This window comes from Polypterus senegalus, chromosome 14 (assembly GCF_016835505.1).
Source record: "Polypterus senegalus isolate Bchr_013 chromosome 14, ASM1683550v1, whole genome shotgun sequence".
Taxonomy (NCBI): Eukaryota; Metazoa; Chordata; class Cladistia; order Polypteriformes; family Polypteridae; genus Polypterus; species Polypterus senegalus.
Window position 1 is genome coordinate 64,473,208 of NC_053167.1, and position 17,721 is coordinate 64,490,928.

Sequence of the window (17,721 nt, forward strand, 5' to 3'; positions counted from 1 at the left end):
TATTGACAGTACATTGCAAAAACCCCTTCAAATCCTTTTTTATTATTTCACACCACCCACTGCATTCTGGATGATAAGCCAATGTTAACTTTACCCCAGTCCTACCATGGATATGAAGGATGAGCAATGGCTGAAACAATCTTCATCTAGCACCAGAATGTGAATTAACTTTGTTGCAAACCACACACGCTTTCAAAAAATTAATCTTTATCCATAACCATGCAGCAACGACTCCAGTAACTTAGAAATAACTGGATGCCCCCAAAAATGGTGAGAAATGACGCCATCTTAAACAAAGCCCACTACAGAATCAGGAACAAACAATTTCCCTTCCCTTCACTTTGAGTTACATCATTTGTATGAAAATGTGCTATATAAATAAATATTGTTGTTGTTGTATATGTTGTTCTAGCAGTTCTGGTGGCTGGGACATAGAGGTCCATGTTATCTGCAGAGAATCCTGTAACAATTTAAAATATTATTGTCCCCTGATGGATGCAAGTGAAAAACAGAGCTCAGAAATGAATGTGACTTGACCCTCTTGAAGACAAAGAACTCTGCTGAATGTCTTGAGACTGCTACGGCTTAAAAACCCTCTGAATAACTTTTTACCAGGCCATGTAACTGGTTTTCTGTAATGAAGTGTGGGTACAGCAAAAGGTACCGACCTTAGAAATCCTGCAAAACACCTGTTTGAATGACTAAATAATTAAGTTAATTTCATTTAAATAATTTCTTATTAAACATAAGCACAGTAAAAGATAGCAAAAATGTAACTAAAGAAATCAAATTATTATACTTAAAAGAGAACAGCTTGCTCTGTTCAGGGCATATTCACAGGCAGGTATGAATCACTCTCCTTTCAGCATGTATACTCATGACATTAATATTAGGCTTTGAAGTATACATTTCAGAAACAACATACAAGATGTTGGAATAAAAAGCCAAAAAGGTAGCACTGTAATTATTTTTGAATGGCACACTTCCAAGTCTGTTTTCATAGTTCTGTACTAAAAATATTGCATTCCATATAGTAGTAAATTTTTGTAGAAATCTAATGTCATCAAAGTCAAAAATGGCATGCTCTGCTGAGCATTTTTTAATTAAACAAAACCAACAAAAATGAGGCACAGCTTCAAATATGTGGATTTGTAAAATTTTCCTTCTACTTACCCTTGGCCCTCTCCTTCCTGGTGGACCTGGAAGCCCTGGGGGCCCTGTAGGACCCTTTAAGAAAAGAAAAAGGTAAAAATATTTTAGTATTTCACTTTTCTGATGATTTAAAAAGTTGCTAAGTCTGCTGAATAACAGTCCTAAAGAAAATGATTGCCAAATCAGTCAAGTGTGGAGTTCACATATTCTCTCCGTGCCTAAGCACTTCACCACTGTATACAGGCAGATTTCAGTGAAACATTTAAGATCAAATGGCTTTAAATTATGTATACATAACCATCAGTATATTAAGAAAAGAGCAGAAAAAGTACTGCATGCCTTAGAGGCTAAATAATCAATAAGACAAGCATGCCATAATTAATAGGAATAAACATTTGTTTCACACCTCATACATTACTTATTCATCCAAAATATTCTAGGAAGGATAGTGTCACGACATTTTACTTGATTTAATTTTTACTTTTTGAATGCTAATACTTCAGATTCCCTATTCATGGTACAATTTAACAGATGTAACTATTCTGATAACTGTGATTTGTTTGCTATTCAAGCAATCGTTTCCCTATCGTTATTCTTCATTCTTTATTTAAAATATGTTCAATCAAATGCTAGGCAAATGCGAACAACAAAGTTAACCTTGAAAATAAAACAAAAATGAATAATGTGAACAGCAACAAAGAAATGTACACAGGAATTAAACGAAAATGAAACCAAATTAGAAGGTAACAAACAAAGATAAGACCATGCAGTGGTGCATATGTTTCAGACATCATGTGTAACAAGCAATGATGAATTTAATGAAAAACAACAAACAGCTGAAAAAAAGGCTACTATATATAAATTTGACTAAGAAGTAATTCTGAATGTCTGTGGACTTCTGTTTTGTTTCTACATCAGTTTCTCTACTAAGGTACATGGATCACTGTTAGAATCTTGAATTAAATGCTATTTTAGTTTGATTTAATCAGAGTACTTTATAAATGTTATAAATAAATTCATCTTTATTGGTTTTGTTTACATTTTTTCTTCTCAAGTTATCAGCTATTGATGGTATTACCACCTTCTTCATGGGTGTGCAGTATGCAGGTTCCATTTAATAAACAGAGATTCACACTTCAGAGGACCAATTGAACTTTGCTATTTGTTAAAAATAAAAGGGAAGTTTATGCAAAATGAATTTCTTTAGCAGTTCAATGTATGAAAAATATCCAATTCCAATCTTTAGGCAGTGTGTGGGACTCAAACTTTGGTTTCACCCCTACTACTGAGAAAAGAGTGTTTGTTTACTCAGCGTATCCAAATGCACCCTTTCACCTCCGATGGAACTATCCATTAATCTGCCACAACCAGTTGTTACATGGGTATCCCCTTGGCCTGGTCCAGCCATTCGGGTCCTCAAAAGTGAGGATCCTGTGAACTGGATCACTCTCTGGGAATCAGGCCACATGGCCATAGTACTGTAACAGGCACACGCTCACAATGTAGTTAACAAGCCTCATTTGGTCCTTTGGTAAAGATATCAGGAGCACCACACAAACTTTTACAGTGACATCATGATCACCCCACCTCTCACAATCTGTCTACTGACTTCATAGGAAGAGACAACAGAGTCATGAATGTTGCTACCATGTTAAGTAAACCTCTCGACAAGGTCAACATTCTCTCCGCAGACAGACACACTTTTAATGGCTGTGCTTAAGACATCATTAAAGGCCCGGATCTTCACTCAAGACTCCTTGCTCAGTCTCTCAAGAGCCCCAATCAGAGCCTCCATTAACTCAGCGAAGATCACAGCACCGTCGGGCAAAATCAAGATCAGTGAATCTTCACCAACAGATGACCCAGAGCTGATAGACCCCATGACCCTGCCCAACACCCAGTCCATCCAAGCACTGAACAGAGTGAGAGCAAGAAACACCCCTGATGAACTTCAAAATCAACTAGGAAAACTGCAAAGGTTCTGCCTGCACTCTGCACAGCACTCACAATATCAGTGTAAAGGTCGGTCATGTCATCCAGCAACTTTGGGGGGGATCCTGCGAAGTTTAAGAGTGTCCCACAGGGTAGTTCGATGAACCGAGTCAAATACTTTACGAAAATCAACAAAGGCTGCAAATGAACTCTGCCGACATTCACATTTGCACTGCATGAGAAACCTCAGTTGTAATCAATCTCCTTCACTCCACCACCAGTATTGGAGCACCTAGTCCAATGATGTTGTTCAGGGTGCTGGAACCAGGATCCAGCAAATCATACCCCTTGACCTTTTGCAAAGTCAAGGAACATGGAGCCACTTTCACTACAGTCACAGCCCTTATAGCCAGCCCCGTCAGTGCCTGTGGTTGCATTGAAGTTACCCACGATCAGAGTGTCACCTTGTGGGTGCTTATCAACCACCGAGTGAAGTTGTTAATAAAATGTCTCCCTTATCCAAAACATCACTCAGCACAGACTTAGCATATACTGAGACAACAGTCAAGGCGTCTAGAGAGTGCCTTAATCTCAGTCTCATAATACGTTCGTTGAAAGGAGTGACATTAGACACCATTGGAAGGAGCCAATCCACCACAGCAACAGCTACTCCCTGAATATAACAGCCATCAGAGCAACCCAAACAATAACAGATGCACCCACCTACACAGATATGGCCTGTCCCAGGTCTGTGTACATCAGGAAGTGCCACCAGTGAAGTGCAGAGTTTACGAAGCTCCTCCAACAGCAAAGAAAGATGATCATCATGCCAGAGAGATAAGATGTTTCATGCCCCTACAGGCCTGACTCCATTTGCTCTCCAACAGTTTTGACTATTCCAGGGATGAGGCTTCTGAGGACTTCTCATCCCCTACATAATGCGAGCAGCCTTCCTATGGGTGGCTGCATCAGAGCTACTCCAGCAGAGAGCAGAAAGGAGTCCTGCCTGCTGTTTCACAACTACGTGAAGTTTTTACAGTAGCTGGAATGCCAATTCTGACACCAACCCCCAAGATTTTCCTGCAAATTGAAGGACCGGTTACATGCCGGACGCAGTCTAATGCCATACCCAGGACAGGGGTAAAAAAAAAGAATAAGAAATTGATGATTTTTGCAAAAGCAGCAATCTTCTTCAGATCATTTTAGTTATTGAAAATATCTAAATCATATTTGTGCACCAAAAACCTCAATGCCAGCCGAAACACGAAGTAAAAGAACTTAGCAAAATCAGAATCCTTGGGCAAACTACTGTATGAGACGTTGCCTTTTACTGTAATGCTTGTTTCACTAGATTCATCACATGTGTCTCCCCATTGCAGACCAATTAATGCAACATGGCAATAAAATTGACAAGGATCAAACTAAATCTTTTTCAGAAAAAGAACACATTCAAAACTATAACTAAATAATATTAGACCTCAAAGAAAATTCATTAAGAAAAATGATAAACATTACACAAAGGCTCATAACATGAGGATTATTAGTAAAGTGCATAAATTAAGCACAAAATTCAAAATAGAGACAGTGAGTCAACTAATCTATTCATTTGATATTTTCAGTGATTACTTACATGAGTTAAACATATTTTTAAAAAATTTCTTATAAAAGTATTAGCTCAGAATGCACAATATGCTGTTAAAAGTATTAGCCCCTAACTGGCTGAATACATGACCCCATAATAAATTGTTTCATTCCATTTTAGAAGCCCTCTTCACAGCGGTCATCACAGAAAAATTAAGAAAGTTATGCTGTACTGTGGATCTGTTTGTAAAAGGTATCTTTACCTTCAGTCTCACATAGCAGAGCACATAATTTTCTTCCTGGATTTTGTGAAATTTGAGAACAAAAATGTTCAGAGAATGTTTACCAGAAAAGTTACTCACTTTATTTTTCCATTGTTTCATTAATGATGTCTGAATTTTTAGTAATGATATCTCACATTAATTTTGTAGGAATTCCAAATTCAACCCCTTCAGGAATTTTTTTGGCTCTAATGCCAATTTATTTTCACATTTATTTCAAAGTGTTTTATGTTTGTTTTTTGAAGTCAATTACATTTTTATCTGCCACAGTCACCAACTGTTCTACGTCCATTTTTTGGTCAAAACATTTATTTATACATTTCACTTTGTGCTTCATTTCTTGCTTCATATCAGTCATATCCTCTTTCATATCCAATCCTGGCTTAATTATCACCTTCTTCAAATCCTTTAGTTTGGAAGCATTGTTTGAAAAATCTTGTGCACATTTGTCTTTTGGTGTCTCTTAATCTATTACAATTGATGTCAGAGCTGTTGATGAAGATGACAAATGCGCTCCTGACTTTGTTTTGCAGAGTGAATTCTTGGCTATTGCCTGAAGTAGAATATGGTGGCTGGGCTCCTTCCTCAACTATAATGCCAGGCACATGAGGGTCTATGTCTATAATGTCTATCCCTTCTTTGTCAAAATTGCTAATTAGTAAACCATATTGTATCACTCCTCCTGGCTTCAATGGCTCTTTATGAGGTTGTTACTTTAAAGACACTTTGTGCTTTGTGTTTTGTTTCAACCAGTGTTTAACCGCTAGCTGGATTGAAATGTCTCATTTATGTTCATTTTGTTCAATTCTTTTGTTCACTATGTTGAACTGCATGTCAAAATCTCTTTTGCTATGCTCTTTGTGTTTTGTGGGTGGTTCCCCAAGAAGTGGAGTAAAACCTACGGTTTCCCTTTTACTTTTCCTCCCACCGTTAATAAACAAGCGAGACGAGCACTTCGGCAAAATGAAACCTCCAAAGAAAGACAGTCACTTAGCCACTAATGCACAAACGATGCAAGCATGTCGGAAACACGAAACCTCCTAAGAGAGACATGCCCAGAGTAATTCCTTTCAATTACCTGACATCTCAATATTTCAATTTTTTTTCTGATGATTTCAATAGTTTCTAGGACCTCGTGCTTTTTACAGCAGAGGCTTACACAGCTTGGTGAAATATAAAATCTGATTTCATATTGATAAATGCTAGAATCTTAAAAACTATAAAAGATGATGCCTATTTTAAGACTATTGATATAAAGCAGGCACTCTCCCTCAGCTGAAAGCAACAGACTTCTACACACTTTTAACTCATGGCTACTAAAGTTTATCATATTGTGTGACATTTTACAACTGGCTATACTGAAAGGAAAAATTGATGAACTACAAGCTGGCATACTCAGACTGCATAAATTTGGTCAGGTGAGTTTGACCAGCTGGGAGTTATATCATTGAATGTTAAATATACATGCAATACAGCTCAAACCAATTATTAACCAATGAATCATCACAGCAACAAAGGAACATGACAAATATTAGTGTAGTCTTATTCTTTTATTTCTATACTACATTCAAAAATGGTAAAATGAGCATGATAATCAAATATACATAAAGCCTACATTAGTATAAATCTTATTTTTAGTGTCCCTGAAGAATTCAGCTTTAATAGAAAATATGTACACATGTAAGTATTCTCTATAATTAGGTTTGCAGGATAATGTTCCCTTTTGTGCTGTGTGAATCATATGAATAAGATAAGGTATTTTAATCAGTGTCAACATAACACAAACATTTGTAATCTGTGACTATAAAATGAGACATGTTCACCTTTCTTTTTATATCACAGGCAATACAGGAAAATTTTAAGCCCCAGTAATGAAAGTTTAATTTACCAGGACTGTAAATTGGGTTGCTAATATACACAGTTAAAACTAAAATTCACTTAACTAAGATATTCAGAAATGTGCACAAGATCTCAAGCTTTAATTGAATAACTATAAGTTTTACTTGGAAGTAGGTGATGCTTTTATTATGTGAAGCTGTATTTAGTAATTTAATAAATAAAATGCATCTCCTTTAAGACTTGCTATTTCAGAAGCAAGACCCTACTGGGTTCAGAAGGCACAATTTGAAATGCTTTTTGTCCATCACTACATAATATGTTGACATATAGCTTAAGCAATACTAAGCATTAACTACAAATCACCATTCTTATCACTGATATATTGGCCAGTTGCCCAAAAATCTTTTTCCTTTATTCTTTGCGGCCCTTGGCATCCTTTGGGGTGATCCCAAAACTTTCCATATCATCTGATACCACCTCCTACCACCTCCCACCATGTCTCCTTTGGCTTCATCATCTTCACTCCTATCTTGGTGCACCTCTTCACCTAATAATCCACTTTGTTTTGTCCCAAATGATCAAAGCATCTTGGTCTGTTTCTCCTCAGCATAACACCCATCACCTCCACACCAAGTTTTTCTTTTAAATTGCAATTCATCATCCTCTCAGTCAGTGACATTCTACACATCCATCTGGTTATTCTTACCCTTGATATTTTAAGCTTTGTTTCATCTTCTACTATTCACCAACCAATTAGCACACTTCTCCACAAACAGCTTTCAGAACCTTTACAATGCCATGGAGACTCATTTACAAATGAGGATGGGGAATTTCATCCATGCATCTCTCAACTTTGCTATCACTGCTGTGTTAACACCTCTTTCTACACTCAACACGTCACCTCAGTAGCAGAATGTCCCTACTTTCTCTAAGACAACTCCATTGTTGAAAGCTAAATTTACACTTACTATATCAGCACACTGCACCCTTCTCTCATACAGTATCTATAAACAAAGGTCACAATCAAAAACTTTATGACCAGGGTAGAAAATAACATTTTTTAAAGAGTTATGTTTTGTCTCCGCTTCCTGAAATGAGGTGGCATTTTATAAGAAAATGTGACATTTTGCAAAATATCCAAACATCATTTTACCCTCTCATTCCAGCGAGAGTGACTTATTTAGTCTTATCAATAGCAGAAAATAACAAATTAAGTAGTTTCCTTTAATTACAAAAAATGTCAAAACATAATAAGCACTATATTGATCACATGAAAAGAAAATTGGTTTCATGTAAGTCAGTGGAATTTGGAAGTGTTTCAGACCAGTGAGAAATTTGTCATATTTAGACAACAGTTATTTCTTAACATAATTTTGCATTTCAATTATCACATTTATTTTACTAAAAATCGTACGGCTAATTTTCCAGGGAAATGTTTTGCTCCTGCCCTTGTGTTTTAAGAAGTATAATTTTTAATTTGGGGGCCTTTAATGCCTTGATTATTTCCAAATATGCTTCACACCACATCTTTTATGCACCCACATTTAAAAACCCATGCATAAGACTGAGCATCTCCAAACACCTCTACTGGACATGTACCATGGCAAAGCACCTTGGTCTTTCTTGAATTTACCTGTGCTGGGATCTCATATGTATTTATGCAATCATAGGCTGCGCAACTGGTAAGGGCACAATAGTGATATGCCAGTGATTCTAGCAGAATTGAGTCTGCAGGGAAACTTGGAATTTCGCTTCACAAGAACAATCACTAAACCATGCCATTTCTCAACCAGTCAAATTTGAGCAATTGATCCAGGAAGAATAGTATTTAAAAATATATTAGAATATATCATATATAAAATATTTTAATATATATAACCCCTATACGTTCATCTCATCTGCAGCTTTATGGCAATACAGACACAGGGACTACAACTCACATCAGGTGGAAGGGGAGGGACTTCACTAGTGCCTACAAAGTTTAAACAGGAACAATGGCAAAAGCATGATGTCATCAAACACAGCAGCTGAGGTATTTTTACTCAATTGCTGGAATAACAGTTTCATTGCCTTGCCATTACAGCTTTTATTTTTTATGTTTACCCCTAATGTAAATGCTTTCCAAAGTCCATGCATTCCATATTTGTTAGTTTTCACACCCATGCACATCTTTTCACTATTTAATAATTCTAAAAGCATCTTTCATTTCTGGTGTGCTCATAGTTCCTGGTTAGGGTTAAGAGGCACATGGGGTTTTCCCCGTCAAAATACTGTCCTTACCAATCTTTGTGAAAGGAAAGGAAAAGAGAATTAGTACCCTTTTTTCAACATAAAAAAATACAGAACCTAGGAGCTTTGATGTTTCAAAAGTGGACACACTCAGTAAATTTTAAGGCTTTTGTTTAGGATATCAATGGAAAACCACTTTTTAAAAATAAAACTACTAAATACACCTTTAGTTACAAAGTGTTTGGGACAAATAGAATCATGCACAAAATGTGACAAATAACATATCCATTTATTTTATAAACCCACTTAGCTGGACCAGGGTCATGGAGAATCTTGAACCTATCCCGGCAAACATCGGGCACAAGGCAGGAACAATCCCTTGACAGGCTGCCAGGATATTGTAGGGTAAATACACAAATCAGCGTCTGATTAGCATTACCAATCCACTGGACCTTCATGTTTTTGGACTGTGGAAAGAAACTGGAGCACCCGGAGCAAACTTTGCAGACATGGGGAGAGCATGCACACTTCCACACAGAAAGCACTCAAAACTTGAACTCCAGTCCCTTTATTGCATGGAAGCAATGCTGCTACAGCATCACCGTACAGTCCATGACAAATAACTGATTTTAAAAATACTAAACAGATTTATCTAACCTCAGTGTTTTCTCACACTTTGTTGTCTTATGACTTTTACCTTTTTATGTTTATTGACAACCCACAAAGTCAGGCGGTGGGGATTCCCCCTTGATGAAAGGACTGGGAATGTAAGAGTAGGTGTGAGGGGGTCACCTTCAGTGAGTTCAAAGTGTGATTATCCAGAGCGGGCTTATGACCCCTTGGTGAATTGAGTGAGAATGGAAAAGCAGGGGATGGGTCCCCATTTGTGAAAGATTTACAGATACAAACAGAGATAAATATTGCACGGTGCTGTCAATCACTTAGGGGACCCACCAAGACCACCAAATGTAATGTTACAAGCAGGTGCATAGCTAGACATGGGGTAGTGCAGCAAGGTTTTGCCATCTATTACACTGTAATTAGTATTATTTTGCACAGAATTTAGGAGTTAATTTCTGATAACCTTTATACATGTTAGGACAAAATATACAGTAATTGACATTTGTTCATTAAAGGTGGCAGAACACAGGAACGTGGAGCTGGAATTCACCTTCAGCATCTGGAGCAGGCATTACTGTACTGAATACTGCTGTACAATTCATATTAAAAAGTAAAAACAAAACTTACTGGTGGTCCTGGATCACCTCTTGGTCCCGGTATGCCACTGTAATCTTCAGAATAGTCAAGATCTCCATCGCCGTATTCATAACTTTCTATATCAAAGTCATAAGCTCTTTCAGTGTTATAATTGACATCAGTATAGGATGATTCTTCCCAGGGATCCACTTGGTTGATAGATGATGTTTCTCTATATAATGTAGTGTTGCCTTTCATCTGAATATCCATAAACTTATCAGCCTGTGCATTAGTTTTGGTTTCATTTATAAAGCTATCTTTTATTCTTTTTTGCTTTAAAGGAGATAAAAGAGGAGAAAACTCATCACCTTTAGGCAGTGCAGTTATTTGCTTTTCATCTTCTGTGAAATTGTCTGTATGACTTTTCTGGGGCTCTGCTCCCCTCCCTGAGGCAGCTTTCTTTTTCTGTTCAGTACCCCAATCAGTCTGTACTTTTTCAAAAATCTGACCTGCAGAGTTACTAGTTTCAACAGTATTTGGATGCAGCAACTGAATTGTTTTAACATGACTATCCTCATTGTTTCTTTTAGAAAATGCTGCCAGTTCCTTCTCTGGACTGAAGATCTGATGTACCTGTGGGTTGTTTTTAACTGGATATGTCATATAGTTAGGTTTAGAGATATTGTGAAAGAAATGATTTAAAGCTCTATTTTCAGGTTGCAAGTCTGGTAAGTTTTGAAATGAAGCACTTGATGTTGGAGTAACCAGGGTTGGTGAAGATCGGTATGTATCAGCAAGACGACACTGTTTTTTCAAATAATTGCAATAATTTGCAGCTGCCTGCGCAGAGGGATAAATGTCCAGTTGACATATTATGCCTTCAAATTGAACTGTTTTGAAGTTCATCCTTCCTAATGTAAATAAACCATTAGAATCCAGTTTCTGTGGCCTCTCAAAGATTTCCTTAATGGAATGCTTCTCTCCACAATTAGCATAAAAAGAAACAGATTGCTCCTGGACACCAATAGCAAATGAGTGCCAATGTTCATCATGTACATTGTAATTAAAATAAACTGATTTCTTTTCAGCAACATAAACGACTATCTTCTTTGGTAAAAGCTGAATTCCAAACTGTAGTCTGTTTTTCTTATTTCTAATGCTGAAAAGAAATGCATTGTTCACTCTCTGGGAGCATATACTAACAATAATTGTAAATTCATTTCCAAATCCAGGCCGAAATATGCCTGAAGATGAAGTTTCAATACGTGTGTCTCTCAATAACAGAACTCCTGTTCTTAAAAATAGAACACCCTGAGGGAATGATGAAGTAGCTGGGGTTGGAAAAATTGTCTGACTTGAGAAATGTCGTCCTCTGTTGTCTGTAAGGCCAAGATGATGAAGAATATCGACACCTGCAGGAAAAAAAACGGATAAAAAAACAAGTTAACATTTTTTTTACATTTATTAACAATGAGTTGCAAATGTTGTAAATTCAATTTGGCTAGTTTATGCATAATATAATATAATAATTAATATAATAATATTAAAAACTTTTTAAAAAAAGTTTTTGCTTCTTGAATACTGTTGGGTGTTTCTTATAGATTTTTGGGTGCTCATCACAAATTTTACATTAAAATCATGTACAGTTTCAGTTTTTTCATGATTGTTTCTTATATTTGTATCCAAACATTTTCGCTCCTGTAAGTGACTTATCATCAATGGTTTGTGCAGCCTGGGCATGTCTAGGCATGGAATCAGGCCAGGTTGGAAGCTGTTCTGTGGAAGTTGACATCCTGGGCAGGTCTGAATGAGCTTGACGCTGTCTCAGCATGCTATAAGGGTGGCCTGCATACACCGATCCTGCTCATTTGGTTTATATAGATAGTCGGTGTGTATGTATAGTATCAGTATAGTAAAGTATAGTATCTGTAGTAATATAACAGTAAGTAAGTTTGATGCTAAAGACGTTTTGGAGTAGGGCGTCTCGTCAATGTTGTAACAGCCACAATACATTCTACTATATATGTGGCAAATATACACTTGCACCTCAGAGATGTTGGATGACTGCTCTTGTGAAAAAAGCTTATCATCTGTATTTCGGCTGCAAAATTGGTGATCAAGGCAAGGAATGGGCGCCTCACATTTGCTGTGCGCCATGTGCTCTCAGTCTGAGGGCCTGGCTAAGAGGCACTCGAAAGACAATGCCATTTGCTGTTCCGATGATATGGCGAGAACAGAAAGACCATGTGATGGATTGTTACTTCTGTTTGACTAATGTGTCTGGTTTCTCTGCCAAAAACAAGAAGTCAATTGAATATCCTAATCTGCCTTCAGCAATGAGACCCATGCCACATGACGACAGTCTTCAAATTCCGAAACCACCAGAGGATTGGACCTTAGATGAACAAGATGAAGAAACTGCAATGCAGGGTACTGACAGTGACACTGACCCGGATTTTGAACCGTGCTCATCAGGCGATTCACATCTGATAACACAGTCCGAATTGAACAATTTGGTCAGAGATTTTGGTCTGTCAAAAGCAAAAGCCAAGCTGCTGGGTTCAAGACTGCAGGAATGGTTTTTGCTGTCACCAGGTACGAACATTTATGTGTTTCGAGGCCGACATCATGATATAACCAAATTTTTTGCACAAGTTGACAGTCTCTTTTTCTGTTGTGACATTGAAGGATTGTTCTTGGCCTTGGGTTGTGATCACAACCCGGAAGAGTGGCCTCTCTTCATTGATTCTTCGATATTAAGCCTGAAAACTGTTCTCCTACACAATGGCAACATTTATCCTTCAGTACCTGTTGGCTATGCAGCACAAATGAAAGAGACGTATGAGAATATGGAAGTGTTGCTGAAGCACGTCCAGTATAGCAGGTAAAACTGGAATATCTGTGGAGATCTTAAAGTCGCTGCTCTGTTACTAGGACTGCAGCTCGGCTATTCAAAGCACTGTTGTTTCATCTGTGAATGGGACAGCCGTGCCAAAGAGTCGCACTATTCTCAACAGAACCGGCCACTCCATAAAAAGTTAGTTCCAGGACAGAAAAATGTGGCACATGAATCGCTTGTCGACCTGGCAAAGATATTTTTGCCTCCACTTCACATAAAACTGGGACTCATGAAGAAAGCACTGTACAAGGAAGGCGAAGGTTTTCGTTATTTAAGACAGATGTTCCCAAGAATAACTGATGCCAAGATCAACGAGGGCATTTTTGTTGGCTCCCAGATCAGACATGTTAAGAGTGACAAGCGGTTTGAAGATCTGTTAGTTGGGCTGGAAAAAATTGCTTGGAAAGCCTTCAAAGATGTTGTTGACAATTTTCTTGGCAATTACAGAGCTCCAAACTACACTCAGCTGGTAGACAAAATTCTCAAAGCATAAAAGACAATGAAGTGCAACATATTACTCAAGATTCATTTCCTCCACTCACACGGTGAAAGATTTCACTAGGACATTGCTACGATGGAGAAACGATACCAGTGCAACTGGAACCCGTCAATACTTGCTGACTACTGTCGGACACTGCAACGTGATGCACCAGACATTGAATACAAAAGAAAATCAGGAGCAAAGCACTTTTAATTCTGTTGAATTTAATAGCTTATGCGAAACATAAATGTGACTAAATACGTTTGTGTTAGTAAACATATAAATGTTTATGTCTCAGATTTCCTGCGTGATGCAGTAAAATCAAAACTATATTTGTGCATACCCAGCAGGTACCTGTCACAATCAGCAAAAATTTTTCAGGAAGCAAACGTTTTTAAAAAAATTGTTGTGCAGTGTTAACAAATTAACAAAAATTGAAAGGCACAAACTTGATACAAAATGATAAGAGGATTAGACCAATTTAAAGGATAGGTAAAATGCAGTTAAGAGGTCATCCAGACTTCTTTCAGGAACAGTTTAATCAAAATTGGAACACATGTTTAAGAAAACACTATGGATAATCATTAACTTGTGTACAATATCAACATGTGACTGAATATACAGCATTCTCTGTATGAGAAGTTTGAGGTGAAGATATTTAACACTCTTTTTCACATTTGGAGTAATGCACTAATAGCCACAATTGTAAGCCACAAAGATGACATTTTTTAGTTAAACTGCTATATGCAGCTGTTATTAAGAGAGCAAGTCTGCAGAACTTACCATTTAATGTATTATTTTAAATGATCAGATATTTACACTCTTAAAAAACATATTGGAATTTTGTTCTATATTTAAATGAAAATTACATTAAAAATACTTAATTAATAGCAAAGTTAAGCTGTTCAGGGTGAATTTTTTTTAAATAATAGTACTAAATTTACCTTCATTAACAAAGCAAGTGTCTGGGCAATGAATATACGCCACAATCAACAAAAAACATAACTTTGCAAATACTGATCTTATGCTTTATGCAAGGTTTTAATTTTTTAAATAATCACTCTTATAAGGTACCTTCCTGTAAAACAAAGAGAGAAAGCCTCACATTACAAAAGATAAAGTAAGAGAGGAATATTGAAAGAAAGAATGGAAGATATCAAAAAGTAGCTATGTTGGACCGGACCTTCCAAAAACATGTGGAGAGAGGTTCCTAATGTTCAAGATTATAAAATACTGTACGGCATAAGAGGACCAAGGCTAAGCATAAAGTATTTTAGTTACGTAGAGTAAAATATAACCTGTGTAGAAATTTAAATGCAATACTTTGGAGGTTAGGGTTTCTAGGTATACTTTTCAAAATAACAGACCTTTTGAAATGATGAGTCATGGACAGATCACGTTGGCAAATAGACTAGATAGGTAAAGTATAATGCAAGGCATCTTGCATGAATGTAGTGTATATACGGCTAACACAGGCCTTATGAACTGAGAAGTGTGCAGTAATTTGACAAGACGATAGGTAGTTTGTTGGACTTAGTGAGTTTAATTTTTCAAGATTGTAAAATTGCACATCTATTATAGTAAAAAAATCCTGGGACGAGACAAGACTTTTTAGCCTGGGACAAGACGTGACTTTTTCAGAGAGATACTTTCACGTCCCGCGAGACGAGACGTGCAATAGTGAGAGAAGCTAGCAGGTGGAAAAGCCAGCTAGTTAAATTAATTGTACAATCAATTTTGAAAAGCCATATGCAAACCAAAACTCAACATTCATCAGTAATACTCTGGAATACCCACTGGTTTGTCATAGTGGAGTACAATGATAGAAAATGTCAAGCACCAGGTTTTTTTAATCAAATCTTTACTGAAAAACAGAAAAATCTAACAATGTTGAGACACAGAAAGAAAATTTCAATATAATAAAATTATAACACTGCTCAGTTCCTGGCCCATAACCATAAACCAACACTTTAGAGTTCAAGATTCTAAGTAACAAAAAAATGAAGCCTAAAGTGAAGTGACAAGTTAATTATTTTAACAGCTGAGAGAAAAGCAAATGCCTCACATCAACATAATTGGAGGGGACATTTATTTACTAGCCACTGAAGAATCTTTTTTAGTATGTCTTCTATCTAAGTCAAATTCCACATTCTGGAGGAATTAATTTAATTCAGAAGTAATTTGGCACTCAAAACTGGGTTCCACCATATAAGGAAGTTAGTTTTATTAATAGGTAAAATGTCCACTATCATGGATGATAATTTCTCACAAAAGTCTAATTCTTTAAAAGAAATATATTTAAACACCATTGAGGTACTCATGAGGCAAAATGTGAAAAATGTAATTCATCTAGAGCAACTTTACGATCTGGAAGGGACACAAGTTCAAGAATGGAATCTCACATTAAGGTGAATACAGACTAAGATAAAAAATATAGTCAGTTCTTGAGTAAGAGTGGAATCACACAAATCATTACTAAAATAAGGACCATACACGCTCTTGAACAAGCTCAGTGCCCTCACCAGATTGTCAGAATTGCAGAGTCAAAAGTAATAGGGAGAGCAATAATTCCTTTTAAACACATTACATAATCTAATAATGATAGCAATCACCAGAGAAATTAGGAGAAATGGAAGAGCAGGTATGTCACTAAAGCTGTGACATCTTGTAGCTGATCCCATATCCAGGCAGCAAAAACAGCATCAACATTACTACACAGAAGATATTAAGTTAATTACTATAATAGACAACTTGGGTTGGTTCAGCATTCTGGCCTGGATGGACAATTCTTTTCCTGGCTGGGAGGCCCTTTAAATGGAAAGATGTGGGTGGACGGGCATCCCGATCAAGTTGGCCAGTGGTACCTATCCCAGTCAGGAGAACTTTATAATGGATGGACAGAGGGAAGCCGTTTACCAGGGCCTCCAGTATGCTGGATGGTAACACCCCTCTGGAGTGTTTTCTGTACGGCCACCCATAGTACTGCATAGGATTTGCAGTTTTGATGGGCAGCCCTGTTGGGGACCTTGGGTGCTGCTAGGGGGAGCTGCTGGAAGCAGGCTCTCTTGTCATGGGGAAGATCTGCCTGACCTGGAAGTGCTTCCTGGATGTAATGTGATAACACCAGAAATACTCCTAGGTCTAGTATAAATGTAGTCAGGCAAGTTGGAGTCAGGAGGAAGAGGACAAAGCTCACCGAGGAGGAGTAGAGGAAAAGGGAAGAATAGAATTGCTCTTCTGTTGCGGTTATTATTACAAAAAACAAAAAACCTTTTATTAAAGTAATGTATTATGATAAACCTTTTATTTGAACCTGAGTCTTGAGTCAGTGGGTGTGTCTTTGTTTGGGATACTACAATTCTACTGGTCACACTGCAATATGTCATCATTTTAAGTAATTACTAAAGATTGTTATTTGCTTATTTCAAAACTTCACCCTCACAAAAAACAACCTTCATTTGGGCCATGCAATCTGATTAGTGTTAATACAGTATATTGATAAATGGATGGCACTGAGTAACAGGGTGGAATAAGGAGGAAACATGCATTAAAAGAAGGACACATCATCAACTGAGCCATCTGCTCCTTGTGCATACCCTGACACAAAGTATTCATTATACAGTAATGCTTCATAATCACTGCTATTACTATACTGTTCAAAAATTATATCAAGGATCATAACTAGAACTAAGAAATATCCTGATATAACTCCAGTTCCTAAAATCACTTCACTGGCTTTCATTTAACTTTAGAGTTGATTTTAAAATCCTCCTTCTCACATGAAGAAATATCTGATTTAGTATGTCCTTAACTTACAGAACTTCTTATTGTTAATACTCTAGGGAATACATTATGATCTATTAAGAGTCATGCCTGCTTACATCTTCAGGAATATATATACATCTAAGTAAGTAGGACCACTGCACTCATGGAAACTATGCCATAAAAATACATACAGTATGTGTATACACATATGTATATTTTTGTTTTCTTTTGATTATACTGCATGGGTTTTGTCTGCTTGTGTTTCAATATTACAGTATATTTTATGTGTATGTCATTTGTATTTTGCCAATACTGTTTATTTGTAACTACTGTATAGCACATTGTGTATTTTGTGTGGACAGACA

At 36.9% G+C, this 17,721-nt stretch overlaps 1 protein-coding gene across 2 annotated transcripts in view; it reads right to left on the minus strand.

The window, feature by feature from the left end:
• LOC120514245 (collagen alpha-1(XXIV) chain) overlaps positions 1-17,721 on the minus strand; it is a 327,082-nt gene that overhangs the window by 252,311 nt on the left and 57,050 nt on the right. For both annotated transcript variants that reach the window (XM_039734522.1, XM_039734521.1), the window contains exons 3-4: positions 10,263-11,623; positions 1,174-1,227 (exon numbers count right to left, since the gene is read on the minus strand). In XM_039734522.1, coding sequence (XP_039590456.1) covers positions 1,174-1,227; positions 10,263-11,623 — 1,415 coding nt within the window. The remainder of the gene's footprint in view (positions 1-1,173; positions 1,228-10,262; positions 11,624-17,721) is intronic.